The sequence below is a fragment of the Armigeres subalbatus genome, unplaced genomic scaffold (assembly GCF_024139115.2).
Source record: "Armigeres subalbatus isolate Guangzhou_Male unplaced genomic scaffold, GZ_Asu_2 Contig1544, whole genome shotgun sequence".
In the NCBI taxonomy this organism is placed as follows: domain Eukaryota; kingdom Metazoa; phylum Arthropoda; class Insecta; order Diptera; family Culicidae; genus Armigeres; species Armigeres subalbatus.
The window spans coordinates 29,153-53,138 of NW_026942334.1; the positions used below are offsets into that span (position 1 = coordinate 29,153).

General features: G+C 40.7%; 1 protein-coding gene across 1 annotated transcript in view; it reads right to left on the reverse strand.

Annotated features, from left to right (window-relative positions):
* LOC134202966 (uncharacterized) overlaps positions 1-23,986 on the reverse strand; it is a 280,830-nt gene that overhangs the window by 3,480 nt on the left and 253,364 nt on the right. The window contains exons 7-8 of the mRNA XM_062677968.1: positions 14,919-15,077; positions 227-399 (exon numbers count right to left, since the gene is read on the reverse strand). Coding sequence (XP_062533952.1) covers positions 227-399; positions 14,919-15,077 — 332 coding nt within the window. The remainder of the gene's footprint in view (positions 1-226; positions 400-14,918; positions 15,078-23,986) is intronic.

Below are 23,986 nucleotides of genomic sequence, written 5' to 3' on the forward strand. Positions count from 1 at the left end.
TCATTACTTCGGCTTTATTGATGCTTTTTTGTTCCCCGTCCGTTTTACTTACAATGGATTTCATGTTTAAAATAGCATTTATGAGGATTTTTCCATATAGCGTTCCCAGAGAAGTTAATTACACATTTGTCTCTCAATAAATTGTCAATTTGTCAGTTTTTTTCACATTTGATCAGATCTGATATACTCAAACCCAATAAAAGATGTTTATAATTATTTGACTTACCTGGGCTGGACGCATTGATGTGGAACTCGCACCGATTACCCTGGGCAAAGTCGTACGAGTCTGAGTCGGCAAAGAGGATGTCCACGTCCAGCTCGAACCCCCGATTGGACTGACCGGACTGTAGTGGTGCCGAAAACGGACTCGAATGGAACGCAATCAACATCTCGGGACCCCTGAAAACGAGAGAACGACACAATTGGTAAGTTTACCGCAACTTTAAGATAGGGTATACGATAGCAGAGAGGAAACGAACATCAATGCGCATCTGAACTTATTTAAAAAAATCAATGTTCTGATTCTTCTTGTACTCATAGGGGATTAGTTATTGTACTTCATAGTGGAAAATACCAATTCCTAGCTAAAGCTATGTCCATTTAGAATCCGGAATCATTTATTGTATTGCAGCGGCACGGAAAGTGGCCGATGCAAGAAATCTTTTACAGCGGTTTGTCTACCTAGGCGCTCACTTGCTGTGGTATAAATTTCACGAAGCTTCGTGCAGCGTGTCAAAAATTATTCCAAATGGTACCCGAAAGGAGGGAAAAAAGTCTGCACACCCACGCTGATAATCCTGTCATCGACGATGGAACCTACGTCAAAATGGATTTCGGACAGCTTCCTAGCTAAAAAATCTACATGGTGACGGCACGAGGAGTAGTTCCTGCGAAGTTTAAGTTTGCTTTTCGGAGAAATTTGCAAAAAAAAAACGGATGATTTTGGGAAGGGATATGCAACTATGGGGCAAAGACCTAAGTGTTTGAGACGAATAAGACGATGCACTCGAAGCTGTACAAGGAGGAATGTCTCAAAAACCGCTTTCGACCTTCCATAAAGCCCATAAAGCTCCCGTGAAGTTTTGGCCAGATTTGGCGAGTTGCCAGCCACTACAGCCGGGAAGTCATCCAGTGGTACCGCGATAATAACGAAGATTTCATCGATAAAAACATAAATCCACGCAACTGCCCACAGCTGCGGCCCATCGAGACATTATGGGCAGTAATGAAGCGGAAGCTTAAGAAAAGTGGAAAAAGTGAAAAAAACAGCTCGGAACGCGACTCACATGACCTAAATGTGGAACAAATGTGTGAAACAAGAAGAAATTATTTGTATCAATAATTTTTCCTTAAAGTACAGTGAATTACCCTTGTTTTGATGTATTAACCTTATTTGTACGTCAATCCGTTACCGAGATACAGATGATTTTATTATTCCGGATTCTAAATGGACATAGCTTTATCTAAAACGTTCTAAAACTTGGAAGACTGAAATAATGAATTGCTCCAAAACACGAAAGAAGTTCCAAGGGTATACATTTGTAGGCTCTTCCTCTCTGAGTGGTGCTTACTTAATATAAGAGCTACTTACACAAACTTAGTAATTCCATTTTAAAAGTAAGAAGTCACATTTCTTTTATAAGCATAGCAATTACTATTGTTCGCAATGAAAATGTTTGCAGTAGCAATTAGCCATTTGGCCGAACAAACCATTGGGCCGAAAATCATTTGACCGAATGAATCATCCGGCTGAGTAGGTCATGTCCTTTAAGGCCAAATGACCTTTTCGGTCAAATGACATTTTCGGTCAAATGTCCTATTCGGCCAAATGACCTATTCGACCAAATGATCTATGCGGCCAAATGTCCTATTCGGCCACATGTCCTATTCGGCCAAATGATAGATTCCATTTCGTCGAAAGCCATTGCGTCGAAAGACATTTGGTCGAAAGGACATTACATCGGATAGACATTTGGTCGAAGGGACATATAGTCGTAATTAGATCTTAGAATGAAGAATCTTCGTAGATTTTGTCTAATGACGTTTGCTCGTAAGGACATTTGGTCGAAAGTGGAATTTTGAATTAATAATCTTGGCACATGTAGTCTAATGACGTTCCGTCGAATGGCTATTTGAAAGAAAAGAATTTCAGTCAATATCAATGAAAAAATAATTGATTATAAAAGTCACATAATTATTGCTCTCATATTATCCAAAGAATTATGAGTTCATTAAAAGAATACATAATATTACAGTCGACTTTCTAAATCTCGATGTTCTAAATCTTGCAACAATCTCCCTTGACGCACTCACGTCTATGGAGTGAACGTCAAGACGTCCCTAACTAGCTCACCAAATTTCTCACGGTCGACTTGTAACCTGCTTAAAGGGCCTACGACACCAAAGAGGCAACGAATATTACCAGGACGAATCAACAAACACGTTGGTAGAAGGAAATGAAAATGAAATACAGATCTTAACGCATTGTTTTTTTTTTTTAATTTAAAAGTTTTTGTTTAGGGTTAGTTAATATAATTAGTAGTGGAGTGGCCGACCGGAGACGTTGAGGCCCATTGTTGGCATGCGATTTAACATACCGTGTCTGCATGCTACCTGGTTTTCGGATGATCGAAGGCCCGCCTCCCAAGGCCGGGCGATGGTGGTAATTATGGCGTACGTTTCCCGCTGACAGGTGATTTTGCTTGTACACGGAGGCTGGCGAAAGCAGGCCAATCACACTGCCGAATACGGCAGAACGCCACCGGTGTTGGTGGTTGCGGTTGGACGCGGAGACTGGCGAAGGCAGGTTGAGCACACTGCCGAATACGGCAAAACGCTGCTGATGCTGGAGGTTGTGGTTGAACACGGAGGCTTCCTCCCGGGTATTGTGGCCTCGCCGAACGCCGCAGGTAGGGTTAGGGTTGACCACGTGGATTTCTCCGGGCACTTCCGCCGAAAATTGTCGGATGACGAACGACTCAAGCCATATGATTGGGGTACCGTCGGATGGCCACCAGGCACGATGAGCCAATAACGGCTGAAAGCCGCCCAAGCGAATAACGACCACTGAAGCCATCCCGGGGAACGTGAGTTTACAGACGCCACGACAGGGCTTGGAAAACACTCGGCGATACGCGGATTGTCCGGGGGTTTCTCGATGCTCAGCTCGCAGTCTCTAGCGTTTTCACACGCGGTTTTTATAAACGCGTTCAAAAGAAGGTCGTAGTTTTTCTTCCGTCTTGATCGTAGCTTGGTATCGGATCGACAGACCCCGATCTCACACCTTGCTCGTTGATTGTCTCTATTTCTCCCTTCCTTCCATTCAGTCTCGACTTTTAGGGGTACCGCGGTTTCGCCTCGGTAGACTTGTGCCACCGAGCAGGGGTGTGCGAAGCATTAGTGTTTTACAGAATAGTCTCATAAATTTAAGATTTATGTGTTTATTCGTGGCCTAAGAAAATACTGCGTGCGAAGTCTTACAAATATTGTTGGTGGGTGGGTATATATATTATATGTCTATCAATGCAAACCCATCAGGGCTGCTGGTCGTCCTTGTTAACATCAACAATCTCAACAATCTCTGAGTCTTGTGTCGATGGTTTCCTCAGTCCCTTCAATCTACATACATATGAGCTTTCTACATCTCGATAACCTCCCTATCTCGATACCTTTTCATCTCGATGTGTTCTGATTATATTTTGTTCAGGATTCACTCTCCCTATGTTGATATGTTCAAATTTTTAGACTACTAGACCATCTTTGGACAATAACAAACACATCAACAACAGGAAACGACATTTGTTTTGTTGTCGTTTTCCATAGCAACGAGCTTTTTTTGAATCTAGTATCCATCTAAATTTTCCTTCCATTCCTTGATCTCTCCTTATCTTGATGGTCCCTTCAATATCGAGATGTGGAAGGCGACTGTATTGTATAACTATTTTCAGAAGAGAAATATTTCTAGAAAAGTATCATTGAAAAGAATAGGAAAACCATTTCCATTCGACCAAAATTTCCCTTCGATTGGTTATCCTTTTTTCATCAAAAGCCAAATGTCCAAATGTCATTAGATTAAATGTCAATCCACGAGATGTTCCAAAGCCGACTACGATGAAGTACAATCTAGGTTTATTTTGGCGTTAACAACGAGTTAACGCCATGAAAAAAATCATAAAAAATCAAAGTAAATTCAGGTGTTAATAAAAAAACTGTGAAAGTTCGGGTTAACCGAGAAATTAATGAATTCCAACCGCGAAAAAAAAACCAAAATAACATTGATATCATTGTTTTTCGACCATTTGCCGTAAAATAGAATAGAGGCTATCTCACCATCAGTACCTAATATTTTCCTAGGATCTCTAGAAATTTCTGTTGGCTCAGGTGAAAAACCTTATTGGCTTCCGTATTTGTTTCTTCTGCTGCTGATGGAACTTCCAATCGTCTTCCTAAATGTCTTATTCGGAAAAATGTCCTACTTGGCCAAATCTCCTATTCGACCAAATCTCCTATAGAGGTGTGCGCCGCTCCGATATTCGTCGGCGGCGGCGTTTGTCAGAATTTTTGTCGGCGGCGACGGTTTTCGGTGTCACGCCGAAAGTCATTTAAGCTGGCGGCGTGAATCGGCGTGGCGATTTTTAAATACGCTTCTTTAAAAAAAATGTTTCGGGATATTTTCAAGACTGTTATTTTCGAAAGAAAAACTTCTTCATAAAATTCTATAAGTTTTTCCTAAAATTAAAAATTATTTTCAGATTTTCCACCGGAAATCAATTTGAAGTCTCGAGAAATTTTTGGAATTACCAAGATAGGCTGTTTAGAATTAACAAATGAAATTGTTTGGAATTTCAGCAATTCGTAGCAATTTACATGAGGAACTGCAGAGATTCCACCAGAAATTGTTCTTAACTTCTACAGGAAAATGTTCGGAAATTCACCGAAAAATCCAGTTGAGTATATTTCAAGATTCGCACAGACACTTCTTCATATTTGTAGGAAAGTGCGGCTGGTAGAATGGTTGTTTTAACGTTGGCTTTCTTAGTCTAGAATAATTAAGGCGACTAGTTTGATTTCACGCGAAACTCCAAGAATTTTTTAAGGAAATTTCTCTCGAATATTCAGGAGAAATTCCCCGAAATTTTGAAGGAAACTTGTGGGAAGGGTTGTTCAAAATGTAGATTTCAATAAAAGAAATCTTTGGATTTCAACGGAAAATTGTTCGGAATTATTGGATTTCTACGGGAAATTCTTTGTACAGTAGACGTTCGATAACTGAAAGGCATTTAAATGCAATTCGATAGTTGCATCAGCTTTGCAGTTATCGGACTAGCTGCATTACACTGCACAATCAGGTGCATTTCATCTGATGTCGTCTGGCAATCGTTTGACGTCTAGAATGCGTCGCAGTTTGCCCTAGCCCTAGCGTTTGGCCGAATAGGTCATCAGCTCGAAAATGCCGTTTGGTCGAAATGGTCGTTCGACAGAATGGACCATTTGGCCGAAAATATCGTTTGGGCCAACAGGTCATACGGCCAAATGTTAATAACTGAACTGATAATTTAGTCAAAATATTCATCCGTTTGGCCTAATGAAATTTACGGCGAAGAGGACTTTTGTAAAACGTCCGTTGAACGAAATTTCGTATCCTCTTTACTTTTTAAGTCGATACTTGGTCATCTAACAAAATCCCATTAAGTCGAACTGAACGAAACTGTTATCATGTCGAAAATGGTTTGTCCAAAAATGTAGTTTGACCGAAAGCGACATACAGCCGAAATGGATATTCACCTGAACTGGTTATTTGGCCAAAAAAATACTTTAACCGAATAGAACATTTGACCGAAAGTGCCCTTTGGTAGGAATAGTCATTTGGCCCAGAAATGTCCTTTCTGCAAAACAACCCTTTCGACCAAACGGCATTTTCTGCCAAATGACCTATTCGGATAAACGTCATTTTGGCATAATGGCATAATTTTTTTAGACAAATGGCTCTTTCGGCCAAATGACAATTCTTACCGAAAGACATTTTTGGTTAGATGATCTATTCGGTCAAACGACTTATCCGGCCGAACGGCATTTGCAGGCAAACTACCTGTTAGGGCAAACAACTTTTTACAAGTCCGGTCAAATGTCTCTTTTGGCTGTACGTCACTTTCGGCCAAACTACATTTTCGGTCAAAACAGTTTTGACCTGATAACAGTTTCCGTTAAACGTTTAGTTTTGTTAATGGTACTTGGCTAGATGCCTTTTGGTCTGAAGGCCAGTATCGACTTTAAAGTAGAGGCTACGAAATTTTGTTCAATGGTCAATTGACAAAAAGGCCATTTAGCCAAACGAGTGGCCATTTTTGACCATATTACCATTGACATTGACATTTTGCCAAATGGCCCGAAAAAAATCCATTTTGGCTAAACGGCATTATCGGCCAACGATCGTTTCAGCCAGATAACCTGTTAAGGCAAACGGCTTTTTCGGCCAAATTACCAGTTCGGCTGCCTGTCGCTTTCGGTCAGATTTTTCGGTGGAATTTCCCAAGAAGTTCTTATCGAAAATAGAAAGAATTTTCTGAAGAAATCCAAAAAAAATCCCTAGAATCTCCGAGCATTTTTCCGTTCACATTCACGTTCAAGATTGAGGAAGTCAACGTTAAACCATCCCTTTACCAATCCCAATTTTCTGTGTAAATTTCAAAGAATACTCAAAAGAAACTCAATATGAGCTTTCCGTAGATATTTTGAATATATTCCTGTAGAAATTTGGAACAACTTCCCGTGAAAACTCTGAAGAGATGTCATGTAAATTCCAAACAATTTTCCTTGGTAACTCTAAAAGAGCTACTCTTGGTAATTCCAAAGAGTTCTCGAAACTTGAAAGTAGTTTCTGTGGAATATCTGAAAATAATTTCCAAACGAATATTCAATAAAAACTTGATGAATTTTCTGGGGAAGTTAATCACATTTCCGAGGTGAAATTCCAAGAAGTCTCCCGCCAATATCTTGAAAACATTCAAAATGTCCAATTTAGCCAAACGACACTTTCGACCGAATGTCCTTTTGACCAAACGACTATTTCGGCCAAAGGGCATATGTGGCTATCGAGCTATTTTTCCTACCGATTTTTTCAGCCAAAAGAACTGTTCGACCAAATGACATTCATGGCAAAATAACTTTAAGCTAGATACCCTAGCAAAGTCTGAAAACATAATGAGAACATATAGGAAACATATTTTGACTTTGACATCAATTTGTTTTCAAATATGAATCATCATGATTGATTAGATATTTTTGTTTCATTTTGCTGTATATTACTTAATTGAATAATACAACTGATATCAAACTATGTACTTATTTTGTTATCGGAAACCAATATCAAAATTAGTTTACGATTTGTTCTCATCGACAGCAGGCATAGTTTGTGATGTCACAGTAAGACTTTTCTGCTATACGTTTTGTTACTTTAACCGTTAAAAGATATCAAATTAAATATTAAATATTGAATATCACAACATTAAAACAAGTTATCGATTTGCTCTCCAGCTTTGCGCGGGTACACTTCTACTAGTCTTTTCGGTTAAACGACATATTCGGCCAAACAACTTTCAGTCTTCGGCCAAAGGACGACCTTTTCCGTTCAAAATTCAATTTCGATGAGATTTTTTTTGGATTCCAACGAAAAATCCTTCGCAATTTCCACACGAAGTTTTGCTTAGTTTTACGGAGAGCTTTTCTAAATTTTAACAAAAAATTATATGGAATTTTCATGAAAATCATTGGTATCATCACGAAAAATTATCTAAAGTTCCAACGTGTAGAGATTTATCAGTTAATTATAAGGAAATTCCACCGAATCTTCGTAATTTACACCGGATTTCTTCAATTTTGTTTGAAAAATTTGAAACGGCGGCGCGCCGATGCAAAAGTGTCGGCGGCGGCGTGCCAAAAACTGTCGGCGGCGGCATGGCGCGGCGTCGCACACCTCTGCTCTCCTATTTGGCCAAATGTCCTATTTGGCAAAATCTCCTATTCAGCCAAATGTCCTATTCTGTCAAATGTCCTATTCGGTCAAATGTCCTATTCGGGAAAATGTCCTACTCGGCCAAATGTCCTATTCGGCCGAGTGTCCTATTCGGCCAAATGTCCTATTCAACCAAATGTTCTATTCGGCCAAATGTCCTATTCGGCCAAATATCTTATTCGGCCAAATGTCCTATTCGGCCAAATGTCCTATACAGCCAAATTTCCTATTCGGGCAAATGTCCTATTTGGCCTAATTTCCTCTTCGGCCGAATGTCCTATTCGGCCAAATCTCCTTTACGGCCAAATGTCCTGTTCGACCAAATGTTCTATTCGGCCAAATGTCCTCTTCAGCCAAATATCCTATTCGGCCAAATGTCCTGTTCAACCAAATGTTCTATTCGGCCAAATGTCCTCTTCGGCCAATTATCATATTCGATCAAATGTCCTATTCGACCAAATGTCCTATTCCGCCAAATGACTTTCGGCTTAATGGTCTGTTTGCCTTCCGCCAAACGGCTCTTCCCCATAAGCATTTAATTTATGCTTCTTATAAACTATACACTCAGCCAAGAAAACTAGTGATAATCATACGAATATCTTATGTTTTTTTGCTATAAGAATTAGTTATAAGCTTTATACGATTTTCTTATAAACTGTGTGTTATACGATCAAGAATGATTTTCATAAGATTGTCTTATGAAAATATTAAGTTTTTTCGGAACTTGTAACAAAATTCATAAGAGAATCTTATGAACATCATGTATCGTTCTATATGAGGGTCATAATATTTTCAGCACGATTTTGATATATGTTGTCCTTTCACAAAAAATAATACAAAAAAGAAATTAATACAAAAAAATCACAAATAAATGTGTAAGAAAAGATTTTATTTTTATCTTTAGGTTATATGAACCATTTTTTGAAGTAACATTTATCTTGGGCAACAATTTTCGTCTGCGGATCAGCATCATGTCTATCGTCCTCAACCTGAAAGGGGACAAAAGGTTCGTCCACCTGATCGGGGACCGAAGGTCAACCACCTCGGTTACTTCTCCATTATCAAGTTCGAGGATTTCGTAGGTCGTTTTCTCATACTCGACTGGGCAACTGTAGAATAATGAATGCGTAGTCCAATACCAAGGAATCCACTTCAAGATTGTTTACTTTAGAATGGGCGCTGATCTGGTGGTATAGTTTATTGAATATTCCCGGAAGGTTTTGCACTTGCCATCGTTTGTTTCCAACGGGAACTCGAAGTTTGAACAGGCGTTTCGTAGGACATGAATCCTGCAGAAGGTAATAATAAGCTCGGAATCGAATCTGTTGTCCTTGCTAAAAAAGTTCGCATCCTTGATTGATACAAATAACCGGTTGGACTGGACTGCCGATAGGACGGAATTTTTCGTAAACGCTGCTGAGGGTGACAGACGTCGCTTAGCAGTGAGTATTTGTCTTCGATCGAGCCCGGACTGCACGAGAGGCTTTGTTTGAGCATGACGACAGAGAGCGCTTACGCTTGCTGCTGTGCGTGAATCAGATAAATTGATCTCGAACGACTACGGTATGCTCGCTGGAGATATCGACTTGTTGATATTTGTTGCTTGTAGCAGCTCGTGAATCAGCAATGGCTGTGAAAGTACTTGGATGGCGAAAGCTTTTGCTGGGTCCGGAGTTTTTGCGTCGACAATAAGGTTCTGTAGAATATAAATTTTGATTTTAGAAGTAAGCAAGAGGATAGGAAACCTTAGGAAAAGTAAATATTTACTTACATTTTTTATCCTCCAATTAACAAACGATTCCTTTAGATGGTATTAAACGACGATATTTGAAATTTTTCCGATTGACTAAGAACGATTGTGATAATATACAATGTCAACATTCGCCCTCGATTCCGCCATGATGACTCACCATTTCATAAGACTTGTCTCATGAGTTTTTCACATCGAATGTTGTGATGAAAATCATAAGACAATTCTTATGTTCTATTTTTACTATGAATAACCTGCATGAACTTCATAAGATAACAAAACGAATTTCATAACAGTGCAATAATTATCATAAGAGGCTCAATGAAAATGAAATTCGATTATTTTTTCACGCTTCATAAGATGGAGCTTATGATATTCCTAAGATAGTTTAGTTGAGTGTAGGTCATTGAACGATTTCCTCAAGTTCCGGTCTCACTTCTCTAGTAACCAAGTACGAGGTCGAAAATACGACCATTTCGGTCAATTGACCAGTTCGGCCATTTCTCCTTTTCGGACACACCAATGCTTGACCCAATAACCAGTTCTAATTCTTTCTTCCATCTTCCTTTTTTCTTCTTCCATATTTAATCTTCCTGCTTCCTTTTTTCTTCTTCTTTTACTTTCACTTTTATCCTTTTGGACATATTGTCCATTTCAACCTTCTGATCTTTCGACCTTTTGTCATTTTGTTCTTTTGACCTTTTGTCTTACGACCTTTTGACTTTTCGACCTTTTGACACACATTCAGACAAAATGGTTGAGATAGGTAACATTTCGTCGAATTTCTTAAATTAGCTTAACTTTGCATAAGATAATTCGATTTTGCGGATGCGGACGCAGAAACTCTTTTAGTTTTCTGGCCTGGGTTTTCTTCAGTACTAAATTTTCTTTCAGTTTATTGGATCAAAGTTTTGGTTTAACTTTTCTTCTAGTAACCTTTTTGGGATATGTGTTCAAATTAACATTGCATAGAAAATATTTTATAAAACTTCCATTTCTCTCCCGAGCGAAGGAACCATAATCCGGAACGACTGGAACTTCAGCAAAACTTGCCCCGTTTCATCGGTTCAGAATGCCATCCCGCTTGCTTCCATACTCTGTCAAACAATAGAACAGTAAAAAGTTTGGCCGCACTCTGCGTTCCCGCAAATTCCATAGCAATGGAATACAAATTAAATTAATTATGATTTTCACACCACCGGCAACAATCCAGAATGGAACGAACCGTGCCTCGGCGGAGAGAGGCGGAGAAATACTGCGGTGAAGAAATTTCATAATGTGCAGCTTGATGGTAACTACTGTCTAGCGAAGCCAGCCGGCTGGAAATGCTATTGTCGGGAAGTTTTTCCGAAGCTAGACGCAGCAGAGACCGGAACCGGGCGGGATGGAACGCGGGAAATTATGTGATAACAACTTGTGTCGTTGGTCGCCCCTTCTTTTAACCAAGCGCCTCCCACCCTCCGATTGGCGGATGTGGTCTGGGGAAGAATGTTTGAATATGAAATAAATTATTTGAGGGTACGCTGGGAAGTTGAGTTATTAAATGTGTGGCCTTTGACTCATTTAAAGTATCGTTGATTCGATGGCGTGCTACGAATTTTTAACTCACTGTATGTATCTCGTAATTGAGTAATGAAAAGTAAAAAGAGTATCCGAGATTTCTGACTTCTATATATATATAACTTTGTATTTTAGGCTTTATCGTAAACTAGCTTTATGTACCCGGCCTTGCTCGGAGTTGCCAGTTTGGTTTGCAGTTCTTTTTCACAATCGGAAAATAATAAAACCAATTGGTTAACAGGGTAATTGTGTTTACTTGTTGATACTTCATCATTTGATTAAAAGAAGGCTTTTGGAAATATTGACTGATTTTGAAGAAGGGATTGTGGGTTTGAATAGCCTTATTCCGGGCAAACGTCTATTTCTTAAGAAGGGAAAACATCCACCAATGTATTATTCCGGGCAAACGCATGTTTTTAAAGAAGGAATCACACCCACCATTGCCTTATTCCGAGAAAATGCCTACTTTTAAAGGAGCAATCACATCCACCATCCAGAGGGAAACACATTATTCATTGCTTTTCACTGGGCAAACTATGATTCCGATGAAGGGTAACAATTATCATTGCTTTATACCCAACAAATGCATGCTTTATATGATTTTTTTTCTGATGATGTTCAGTATTATCCCAAGGCCAAATAGTGTTATGTTAATGGCCTGCTTCATTCAGGGTTATGTCATTTTTAGGGAAATGTTATTGTCGAGGATTTGCTATTATTGAAGAATTGTGATGAACTAAATAAGAGGGATTTTAAATTAAGTCGTTTTCTATACAATACTCAACCCCAACATTCTCCTGCATTTCAAATACTCCTCCCAGCCTCTCTAAAATAATTTCCTTTGGGTAAACAATACGTGTTTAAATATTTGGTTTGAACTCACCCATGCGATAGAAAGGTATACTAAACTGTTCGTTTAATAAATATGCCCTCTCTCGTTCAGCTATGACAGTCCTTCCTAGCCTGATATAGTCTTCCTTAGACAGAGAATATGGGTTCCAAATTTGGTGGACATCGGTAAATGGGTTCAGAAGTTATGCTGAATTGATCGCTAACTAAACAATACCCCTCTCTCACAACCACCCCATTTTAAAAGGACCTACCAATATCCACTAAAATCGGTTCCTTAGGACAGACAATATTTGATACAAATTTGGTTCAAATCGGTCATGGGGCTCAAGACTTACATTGAGTTGATCGATTGTTAAACAATACCCCTCCCCACATACCATCTCTTATTTCCAAAGCGCATGCCTAACCCCTAGCGTCGTCTCCTTAAGATAAAGAATGTGTGTTCCAAATTTGGTTGAAATCGGCTAAGGGGTTCAGAAGGTAAACTGAGTTGATAAATAACTAAGCAATACCGCTACCCTCACCCTCCTCCTTTTTCAAAGAGCATCCCTAACCCCCATATCGTCGTCTTCTTAAGATAAAGAATGTCTGTTTCATATTTGGTTGAAATCGACCAATGGGTTCAGAAGTTACACTGAGTTGATCGATAACTTAGCAATAGCCCTCCCCCCTTACCATTCCCCTTTTCCAAAGAGCATCCCTAACCCCCTATCGTCGTCTCCTTAAGATAAAGAATGTGTGTTCCAAAGTTGGTAGAGATCGACCAAGGGGTTCAGAAGGTACACTGAGTTGATCGATGACTAAGCAATACACCTCCCCCCACCCCCTCCCACTTTTCCGAACAGCATCCCTAACCTTCTATCATCGTCTCCTTAAGGTAAAGAATGTGTGTTTTAAATTTGGTTGAAATCGGCCAAGGGGTTCAGAAAGTACACTGAGTTGATCCATGACTAAGCAATACCCCTCCCCCCACACCCTTCCCCTTTTACGAACAGTATCCATAACCGACCTATCGTCGTCTCGTTAAGGTAAAGAATGTGTGTTTTAAATTTGGTTAAGATCGGCCACGGGGTTCAGAAGGTACATTGAGTTGATCGATAACTAAGCAATACACCTCCCCCACACCCTCCCCCTTTTCCGAACAGCATTCTTAACCCCCCTATCGTCGTCTCCTTAAGATAAAGAATGTGTGTTCCAAATTTGGTTGAGAACGGCCAAGGGGTTCAGAAAGTACACTGAGTTGATCGATGACTAAGCAATACACCTCCCCCCACACCCTCCCCCTTTTCCGAACAGCATCCATAACCGACCTATCGTCGTCTCCTTAAGGTAAAGAATGTGTGTTTTAAATTTGGTTGAGATCGGCCAATGGGTTCAGAAGGTACACTGAGTTGACCGATTACTAAGCAATACCCCTCCCCCCACACCCTCCCCCTTTTCCGAACTGCATCCATAACTTCCCTATTGTCGTCTCCTTAAGATAAAGAATGTGTGTTCCAAATTTGGTTGAGAACGGCCAAGGGGTTCAGAAAGTACACTGAGTTGATCAATGACTAAGCAATACCCCTCCCCCCACACCCTCCCTTTTATCCAAACAACATCCATAACCCCCCTATCGTCGTCTCCTTAAGATAAAGAATGAGTGTTCCAAATTTGGTTGAAATCGGTCAATGCGTTCAGAAGTTATGCTGGAACATACATACAAACATACATACAAACATACATACAAACATACAAACATTGAGTTTTATATATATAGATCAAAGTTGTACCGGAAGACTATCATTTCACTCCAAAACGAACTTTTTTAGAAGACTGATAGGCCCAAAGTGTTTCATAGCTCAACGAACTGAGCAAGTGTCTGCTTGCCCGGGTAGAAGAAAATAGTAAAAGAATAACAAATTTTACCATAAATTATGAATAACAGAATAGCAAAATCTGATGTTAGTTCGAGCGAATAGCTCAAAATAATTTATTTTGTCATTATAAGAGCAAACCAGTAGCAAATTTTTTGCAGAAAAGGAAATACATATTAAAATTAGTTATTATAACAATGTTTGTTATGATTGCATAATCTGTTATTCATTTGTTGTTTTGCTCTTCCTTACAATACCATATAAATAACAAATTTTATTATTATAACACATTTTTTGTTAGGATGCTATTTTATGTTATTCATGAAAAACATGGTGATGACTCAACCTGATATCAAACCATACAAGATGGGTGTCTCCATTAAATTCGAGGAAGACCAAATAACTATTAGCTGAATTATGTTGAGTAGTTATTTCAATATGCTTTTTTTTGTTTGAAAGTATGGCTTTTTGGTAGAATGCCTTCCCTTGTCATTGGACGCCGTTGTAAACTCGGGTCTACACTAACCCAATAATCCCGCCTTGTTAGCATCCTGCAATTACAGCACTCTACGAAAGTTTCTAACTAGAAAGAAGTCTCAAGCTCCCGTTGTTGTTGTGATAACAAGCCCAGAAAACTTGAACACACGGTTCAGTTTGAGTATGTTCCCTCCATGGATGAATGTGATAAAGTTATCTCATTACAGACCAAATTGAAAAGTTTTTTTTCTAGCACCCAGCATCCTCTTCAATCAACCTGACTCGTCCGGGGAAAGATTGTCAAGCGTCAGTTGATGCAAAATTTCGCCGTGATAAAAAAAAGCACATGTGTATTAACTAATCGCTCACCGAGTTAAGCCCCGCGTCCATCACAGTGCCGGATCGTACTCACCTGGACACAACCTTCGGTAGCCAATCACCTCCGCAGTACTTGGCCAGAACCGGGTCGTTGGTTGTGCTTCCGTCGTAGAATATGAGGTGATCCCGTTCGCCGGTGCAGTCGGACCACGCCCGAACCGCTCGGGAGGTCTTGTTGAGACTGGCAATGGACCTGCAAGAAAAACAGAAGACGGAAAAAGGGGGTGTCAAACAAGGTGAACATTTTTGCTTCGTCTATTCGAGACGGATTGCGTGTTTTCATTTTTTTTACGTTTGGTAGCTACACAAACCAAGCGGTCAAAGTCTGGTGTCAGATGCCGAAGTTCGGTCAATGCTGTAGACAGTTTTTTTTCCCGCCGCATTTTCTTCTCACCAAAGGTGCAAGCTACATGTATTGCTTTATAGTTGTGCTGCAAATTTTCAGGACGGTCAGCAGAAAGTGAAGCAAACATGGAAACCGCAAAAACCATGAAACTGTTTCGAAGAAGCAAATTGAGTTATTGAGTTGGTGTTTTGCTGGCCCATGGTATGGTATGAAGTAGGAAACTTATTCCTAGAGTATGGGCCAAACAGATTCATTAAGTTTGCAGCAAAATGAGAATCAAGATTTAGAAGTTCACAGCTTAAATGAACCGTTTGTTTGAGAAACTGCATATGTGATATTTTAACCAAAATAAGATTTTTGGCACTTAACCTCGACTGATTGGCTTGCAACAGATTGCTTTCGATGTGGAATCCTGTCCCATTGTTTCCTATTGAAAATTGGTCAGATCGGACTACGGGCTCAGAAACTTTGACCAAAATACACTTTTTTGAAACAAGTAACGCGTACGAAAGTGTCATCCATTTTTCAGACACTTATCCTCCACTGATTAGTTTGCATGCAGCAAGGAACTCCGTATGTTTGTTTCCTATTAGCTAGATCCGTCTGTGGATTCAAAATAAACGCAAAATACGTTTATAAACTCACATTTACTTAAAAATTGAAATTCAGTTGCTCGGACGATGGGGTTTCCAAACCTTTAGAAGTTTTATTCATGCGTTAATTGATACAAGTGATTCTTAGGTGACTTAGGAGAGATAGAGGATTACGAGTTCTGCAGTTCAGTCCAAAGTACCGAACTCAGGGTGGACACTGAAATTCGATTTTCAAATTCCCGGTTTTCCCCCTTTTCCTGATAAATTTTGTCAAATTTTCCTGGTTTTTATTTACCTTTAAAAAAAAAGTCAGGGTTAGAGTTCTTGGATAAGCTGTCGGCCGACTCTCGTTACATACGGAATGAATGTCTTAACTGGGTAGTTGGAGCTTCTTGTAGTTGCATTACACATTTGATATTAAAAATTAATTAGAAGACAATATTCACTGCACATAGACACAACGCATACACCACTTGACCAGTTACCAACACGTTATGCGACAGGGACACTGAAATTGTGCGCTTCGTGGTCATGTAATTAGTGTCAACCGGCATTTAATCAATATAGTAATACCACCTTAGCACCTAATTACAATGGATTGATTTTTTCCTTAGTTGCAAAACATTCGTATTTTTTTTCTTGGTTGTGAACGGCCTTGAGATCTGTAACGGTTTATTCCGTTGGAGTCATCATAAAATTATCAAAATAGTGAAGACGATAATCAGATTTTCATAGAACAGACAAAGACATTTTACGAAGGTCGAGAAAGGCACCATCACCGCTAGGTGGATTAATCTGAGTTTTTAAAAACTCATTTCGGATCTCGAAAATCTTTACTCAATGCCTCATTTTAGGTGGCTCAAAAGCCGCATATCAAGAGTCTCGAAAGGCCCAAAAGTGTTTATTCAACATACTCCGAAGCCTCTTTTCAGGGGGTTCAAAAGCCGCCATTAAATAGGACCGGAAAACTCTTTTCAAGAGAATTTGAAGGCTTTTTATGTGATGAACTTATTACTTAATAAAAAATCACAAAAATAAAGACAAAAAAAAAACTTTGAAGGCACCTTTCGAGAACTCGAAAGCCTCCCATCAAGATGCTCGAAATTCTTTTTTTTTAAGAAGCTTGGATGCGTATTTTCAAGAGGCTCAAATGCGTCCTTTCAAGAGGCTCGGAAGCCTCCTTTCAAGAGGCTCGGAAGCCTCCTTTCAAGAGGCTCGGAAGCCTCCTTTCAAGAGGCTCGGAAGCCTCCTTTCAAGAGGCTCGGAAGCCTCCTTTCAAGAGGCTCGGAAGCCTCCTTTCAAGAGGCTCAAGCCTCCCTTCAAGAGGCTCGAAGCCTCCTTTCAAGAGGCTCAGAAGCCTCCTTTCAAGAGGGCCTGGAAGCCCTTTCAAGAGGCCTCAGGCCTCCTTTCAAGAGGCTCGGAAGCCTCCCTTTCAAGAGGCTCAGAGCCTCCTTTCAAGAGGCCTGGAAGCCTCCTTCAAGAGGCCTGGAAGCCTCCTTCAAGAGGGCCTCAAGCCTCCTTTCAAGAGGCTCAGGCCTCCTTTCAAGAGGCCTCAGAAGCCTCCTTTCAAGAGGCCTGGAAGCCTCCTTCAAGAGGCCCAGCCTCCTTCAAGAGGGCCCAGCCTCCTTCAAGAGGCTCAGAAGCCTCCTTCAAGAGGCTCAGAAGCCTCCTTTCAAGAGGCCCCAGCCTCCTTTCAAGAGGCCTGGAAGCCTCCTTTCAAGAGGCCTCAGCCTCCTTCAAGAGGCTCGGAAGCCTCCTTCAAGAGGCCCAGAAGCCTCCTTCAAGAGGCTCAAGCCTCCTTTCAAGAGGCTCAGAAGCCTCCTTTCAAGAGGCTCAAGCCTCCTTTCAAGAGAGGCTCAGAAGCCTCCTTTCAAGAGGCCTCAGAAGCCTCCTTTCAAGAGGCCCGGAAGCCTCCTTTCAAGAGGCCCCAGCCTCCTTCAAGAGGCCTCAGAAGCCTCCTTTCAAGAGGCTCAGAAGCCTCCTTTCAAGAGGCTCAGAAGCCTCCTTCAAGAGGCTCAGAAGCCTCCTTTCAAGAGGCTCAGAGCCTCCTTTCAAGAGGCTCAGAAGCCTCCTTCAAGAGGCTCAAGCCTCCTTTCAAGAGGCTCAGAAGCCTCCTTTCAAGAGGCTCGGAAGCCTCCTTTCAAGAGGCCTGGAAGCCTCCTTTCAAGAGGCTCAGAAGCCTCCTTTCAAGAGGCCTGGAAGCCTCCTTTCAAGAGGCTCAGCCTCCTTTCAAGAGGCTCAAGCCTCCTTTCAAGAGGCCTCAGAAGCCTCCTTCAAGAGGCCTGGAAGCCTCCTTTCAAGAGGCTCCGGAAGCCTCCTTTCAAGAGGCCTCAGAGCCTCCTTTCAAGAGGCTCAGGCCTCCTTTCAAGAGGCCTCAGAAGCCTCCTTTCAAGAGGCTCAGCCTCCTTTCAAGAGGCTCGGAAGCCTCCTTTCAAGAGGCTCGGAAGCCTCCTTTCAAGAGGCTCGGAAGCCTCCTTTCAAGAGGCTCGGAAGCCTCCTTTCAAGAGGCTCGGAAGCCTCCTTTCAAGAGGCTCGGAAGCCTCCTTTAAAGAGGCTCGGAAGTCTCCCTTGATGGGGTTTAGAAGCCTCCTTTCAAGAGGCTCGGATCCCTTTCTTCAAGGGGCTCGGAATTCTTTTTCAAGAGGCTTGGAAGCATACTTTCAAGCAGCTCAGAGGCTTCCTTTCAAGATGCTCGGACGCCTCTTTTTAAGTGGCTCGAAAGCCACATTTCAAGAGACTCGGAAGCCTATCATCAAGAGGCTTGGAAGGTTCTCTCGGAAGAGGCGCGTAATCCTACTTTCAAGAGGCTTGGAAGCCTCCTTTCAATATGCTCGGAAGCCTTGAATAGGCAATACAGTCCCTACAATCATTCCCTCGATGTAAGAACTTAATTTCAATTGTGAAGTTTGTAAAAAAATGAAAATTTCAGGAAATATTATCGAGAGCGATATAGGGAAACGGTTTGCCATTTCATCTTATAGCTCCTATTTCCTATATTTATTTTTGTGATTTTTTTCAGCAGTGAGCACGCATGTTGACAAAAAGAAGCGACGAAATTAGTGCTGTATTTCTTTGTTTAACGATGAGATGGATATATGTACAGTGAGATGGAAATCGGAATATTCCCCCTATTCAGTTAATTTTCAGGTCCATTTTTTATATACTTTAAGAATTACGATTATTTTCCTTTACAGCAAAAAATCATAGGGGGTACTTCAATTAATGCAAAAGTTCGAAGGGATACGAAGGGGTTGAGAACCGCTGTAATCCAGAGGAATTCCTTTGAGGAACTTCCGAAGGAATTACGGTGAAATACGGAGAGTTACGAGAACTTACGGAGCAATTTCCGTAGGAACTCAGTGAGGAATTCCTGAAGGATCTTCCAGAGGATTTTTTGAAAGAAATCCCAGAGGATTTCCTAGAGGAAATTCAGGAGGATTTCCAGGAGGTGCTTCCGGAGGAATTCCTACACGCCCGTTTCAAATCACTCAGAGACTGAGTGAAATTGTATCGCCGTCTCTTTTTTTTTCACGGAAAACATACTCATTTTTCGTAAAAAGTGGAAATACTCAAATTTTGAGCAGTTCCCCTTTTTACAAAAAATGAGTAAGATTGTCTCTGAGTCTCTGAGTGATTTGAAACGGGCGTGTAGAGAAACTTCCAGAGGAACTCCTTTAAGAAACTTTCGGAGAAAATCCTTTGAGGAACTTCCAGAGCAAGTCCTATGAGGAATATTCCTTAGCAGAATGACAGAAATGTTATTAACATGACATGTGGTCACAAAGTTGAATAGAAATGGATTTCTAGTAAAAGTATGAATGTGATGGACTTACCTATAAATTTCCCTACCCACAAGCAGTTCATAATCCAAACATTCATTTACCGATCACCGATTTCCGTTTTAAAGTAGATTGAATTCGCCATTATCAGACCATTATTTTATCCTGCTCAAGTACCTTTTGCTAGCACATGGGTACAGTTCGAAGATTTTCGTTTAAGTGCTAACCAAAAAATAAATGGCAAGTTCATAAATTAGACATTTTTATTGTTGCACCGTTTATTTTGTCAACCAGTTCTACCCTTCTTCTTCAGGCAAGTTCCAAAAATTTCTTTGGGCGCATTTTTCTCTACACCCGTTCCTCCAAAGGTATTCGATGCTGGCTGTCTTGTTGGCACTTTGTGCAAAGCCCTCGGCTCTGCTGCGCTGGATTCGTTATCGCCGTTGTTGCCAAAAAGGAAAAGTCCCATGGTGTTGTTGTTCTCTGTGCCATTTTTCTTACACGAGTTCAGTTTCCAGTGTTTTATGTTTTCGTCGCTCGTTCGCAGGCCATTGCGTCAATTTCGGTCCACCACTTTGGGAAAAGGGTGGGAACTTCAGTTTGATTCACGTCCTGCGGATATTGCGGAAATGGAGTGCTTTTTTTCTTTCGTTCGGCTGGTTCGCTTTCTGAATTCAATGGCGCGGCAGTTCCTGCACACTACACACGACGGCCTGCAACTCTGGAGCGCTCAGCTCACGGGCGATTGCCATCGCACTCGGTTGGAACCTTTTTAGTAAATAATTTACGTTTTCCGTTTCTTTCGCGAGTTTGAAGTTTTCCCGCGAGTTTCGGCCGTATGTACTGAGGGTAGGCGATGAAAAATTTACATTTTATAGAAAGCATTCTGCCTGGTCGTCGTCGCAAATCTCGTCATCGTGATTAATGGCTACTCAACGGAAGCTTAGAGCTGGTGGCTTTCAAAATCAAGCAAAACTTGGTCTCTGCTCTGCCGAACTGAAATCCGAACAAGAACCACCAGCGGAAGTAAAGTTTTCTTTCGGAAATTCTTCGACCAACCGAGGATGGAAGGTCCGCAAGCTGAAACTTCTTGCATTCTGAACGAGCAGCTTCACGGAGGTACAGAAGCATAATGGCAAACAAACACTTTCATAAATCATGCACACGGCGACGCGTGGCCGGAAGACAGCTCGTTGGGCAGCGAACCACTTGGAACATTGCTCTCGGTTGTTTTCGGTCAGCGGGACCGAGGGGTTGGTTTCTTACCAAAAGTTTTGCCGGGCTCAGTCTCCTTTGCGGCATCAGGAGCAAGAATCACTTTTCCGGATGCTTGGTTGCGCTGAAAACTTTTCAATTTTTAACCTATGGTGGCAGCCACCAATGCAGACGGTGCTGTCGATTCTGGTGAACCTCTGGGCAACGAGCGCGTGATTAAATATTGGTACTGAAAAACTATTCCGAGACGAATATCGGGCCTGATGGCACAGCTTAGAAACTATTTTCCTTATGATAAATCGTGAGGGTGAAAGATTATTTATCGAATAAATGCTCGGATTGATTCGTTTTCACGGGCATAACAGCCAATATGTAATAATTACAGTGCTTTGTCTATGTATAAAGCTGTTTATATCGTGTATATAGACAAAGAACTGAAATGATGACATTTTGGTTGTTAACCCTTTTTAAAATGCTGGTCTAGACTAGATTTTGAGAAAAGTTGTGTTTAGTAGAAATATTTATATTATTAAAAATTGATGAAGGTGTTTGTGCATGTTTATAAACATATTCAATAAATTGTTCGTGGAGAAATATTGTTTGTACCAAGAGTTCCGAATGAAGCTGAAAGTCATATTTTCCTAAAATTGTGTCTCCCCTCTCTTACTTGTTCTTGTCAAACTTTCAAATTTGATGGACAAAAATTTAGATTTAAAAAAAAACTTCATGGATCAGTAGAACATTCTTTAACAATTCCGCTAGTTCGTTGGTATGATATCGTAGAAGAGCTCCTATTAGGAGTATGACTGAAATAAGGCATGTTAGAGTACCTATCTGTACCGGAATCAACATAAATTGCTTAGTACAGCTTAGGTTTTTGATTCATCAAATTAAAGTGTCTCCTACTGGGTACACGTGTATTAATGTGTATTTCGCTGAACGTTTTTTCATGAACACGAGCAGTTGTTAACTCGAGCCGGCCAGTTCATGGAAGCGACTTCAATTTAACGTTTATTGTAATTCCACAGTGCAGGTAACCGAAACGATTGTCCTCCCTCACATTTCTCATCGAAGTTGCTACTGAAGGACGGTTTACCTCGTGACTCGTGGTCCGCTGTGAACCGTCGCGCGTTGCCGCACAACATCCGATGTCTACTGTTTTGCGAAAAACGAGCCTTCATTTCCTTCATGAGTATCCTTCCTGACCACCCCGGATCCAGGTTACAAATGTGGGAAGCACCAGCGCGAGCAATCATCGTTAACATAATTAATAACGAGTCATAATGAAAATTTCCCGGAAATTATTTCAATCCGGTATATTATGTGTACGCGTGTCTGTGAATGCCTGAGTGTGGAGTCACCATCCGAAATAAGTTGTAAAAACAACCTAACGTAGTCATCGTCGAAAATTGATGATGATGGCACAATCTGAAAATGGTTGTCCAAAATATAGATTGAGGACACTTCGGGTGGGTATTGCTTCCAGTCACGCATATCAAAAAGAGCAGTTTATTAAAAAGGAACTGGATCCTGCGGTAGTTTCGCGACAAGAAGCAAGTCTGCTGAACAGACCTGAAATAGACCTTAAAATATGTGACTGGGGTAAAAATAAAATAGTGCACACATTTTACGATGGTCGAGGAAGGCACCATCACCACTAGGTGGATTAATCCGGTTTTTTTCAACTTTTCTAGGGCATTTCAAGCTCTATCTGGAATAAGGGCGAATGTCGCAAGAGAGAATTCTCTTCGTCGACTTCCCCTCTTTTATATAAAAGTGACAAGCATCCGATTTCTTTGTAGTTTATCACCTCAGCGCGATAGAAAATAATACGAACTTGCATTCTGAGGTGATAAACTCCAAAGAAATCCCCTGCTTGTCACTTTTATTCAAAAGAGGGGAAGTCGACGAAGAGAATTCTCTCTTGCGACATTCGCCCTTTTACCAGATAGAGCTTGATTTTCTGTGCAGCAAAAAAGAGACAAAGCAGTCCTGCAGTGCCCAATAGGTACAAGCAAGGCCCTTTCGTACACGTATAAGTTAACACTGCAAGTACCAACCCCTGCAAAAGGCAACTTTGCCCCGATATATATCAGGTGTTTTTAGTCCAATTGTTATGATTCCAGTTACAATCTGTAGGATATCAGGAATTCCATTCCACGTTTTTTGCAACACTTACAAGTCGCAATATGTTGCTTGCAAGTCGTTCCGCACTGCTTGTATGAAAGCCGTTCGAATAGAAACCATCAAACATTTGATGCCAAATGAAAATTAACATTTCCTGCTTAGCTTTTCAAAAGGACCTAAGTAACATTTTTTCATGAAATAATTTGAATAGCGCAATCAACATAACAACATAAAAGCTATTGATTGCTGTATTCAAATTAATTCATGAAAAAAATGTTATTTAGGTCCTTTTTAAAAGTTAAGCGAGATTTCATCAATAGTTATCTGTGTTTCTAAAAATCCAGTTTGTGAAAAATGAGTAAAAAATTAATAATTTTCTAATACCGATAAAACGGGATAAGAAATTGGATGATGTGTGCAGTTGATAAGAGTATGGTCTCTGGGGGAAAGGAAGTTGGTTCGCGGCACAAGTGCGCTGGCCAGGCTGGAAACTGCAATCTAAACTGCTAAATAATGACAAGCTATATATCAAATCATGAAATTTAGGAATTTAAAATTCTGGATTTATTTACGGATTTTTATTTAGTATCAGGGATAATCAATAAACAAAAGAGTGGAGATATATCAGCTTCCACACTGATATTCTTCCCTCCCCCTTCATACGGGAGCTTGGCAGAAGGAAGGTCGTGCGATATATGCCATCACAAATATTGCCCTCCGCTCGCTTTCAAATCGACTTCTATAAAAACATTCTTCATGCCTGCCGTATCCTAACGGAACTATCAATTCTATACTTTCGCCTCTAATGCTATCATGAACATGTACGTCCAAGTTTGGAAGATGATATTAGCATTTCCATATCATTTCAAACAAAAGTTATTATTTGGAAATCAACAGATTGAAATCCATTCGCTAAGGTACGGACAAGTATGGACCGGCAGAATGTGAATGGGAGGCATAGATACCATCTATTGAATAGCACACAATCGGGGCGTGAATCTTTTTGCCTAACGTCCTGGTTGTAGGTGGTGATGAATGTAGG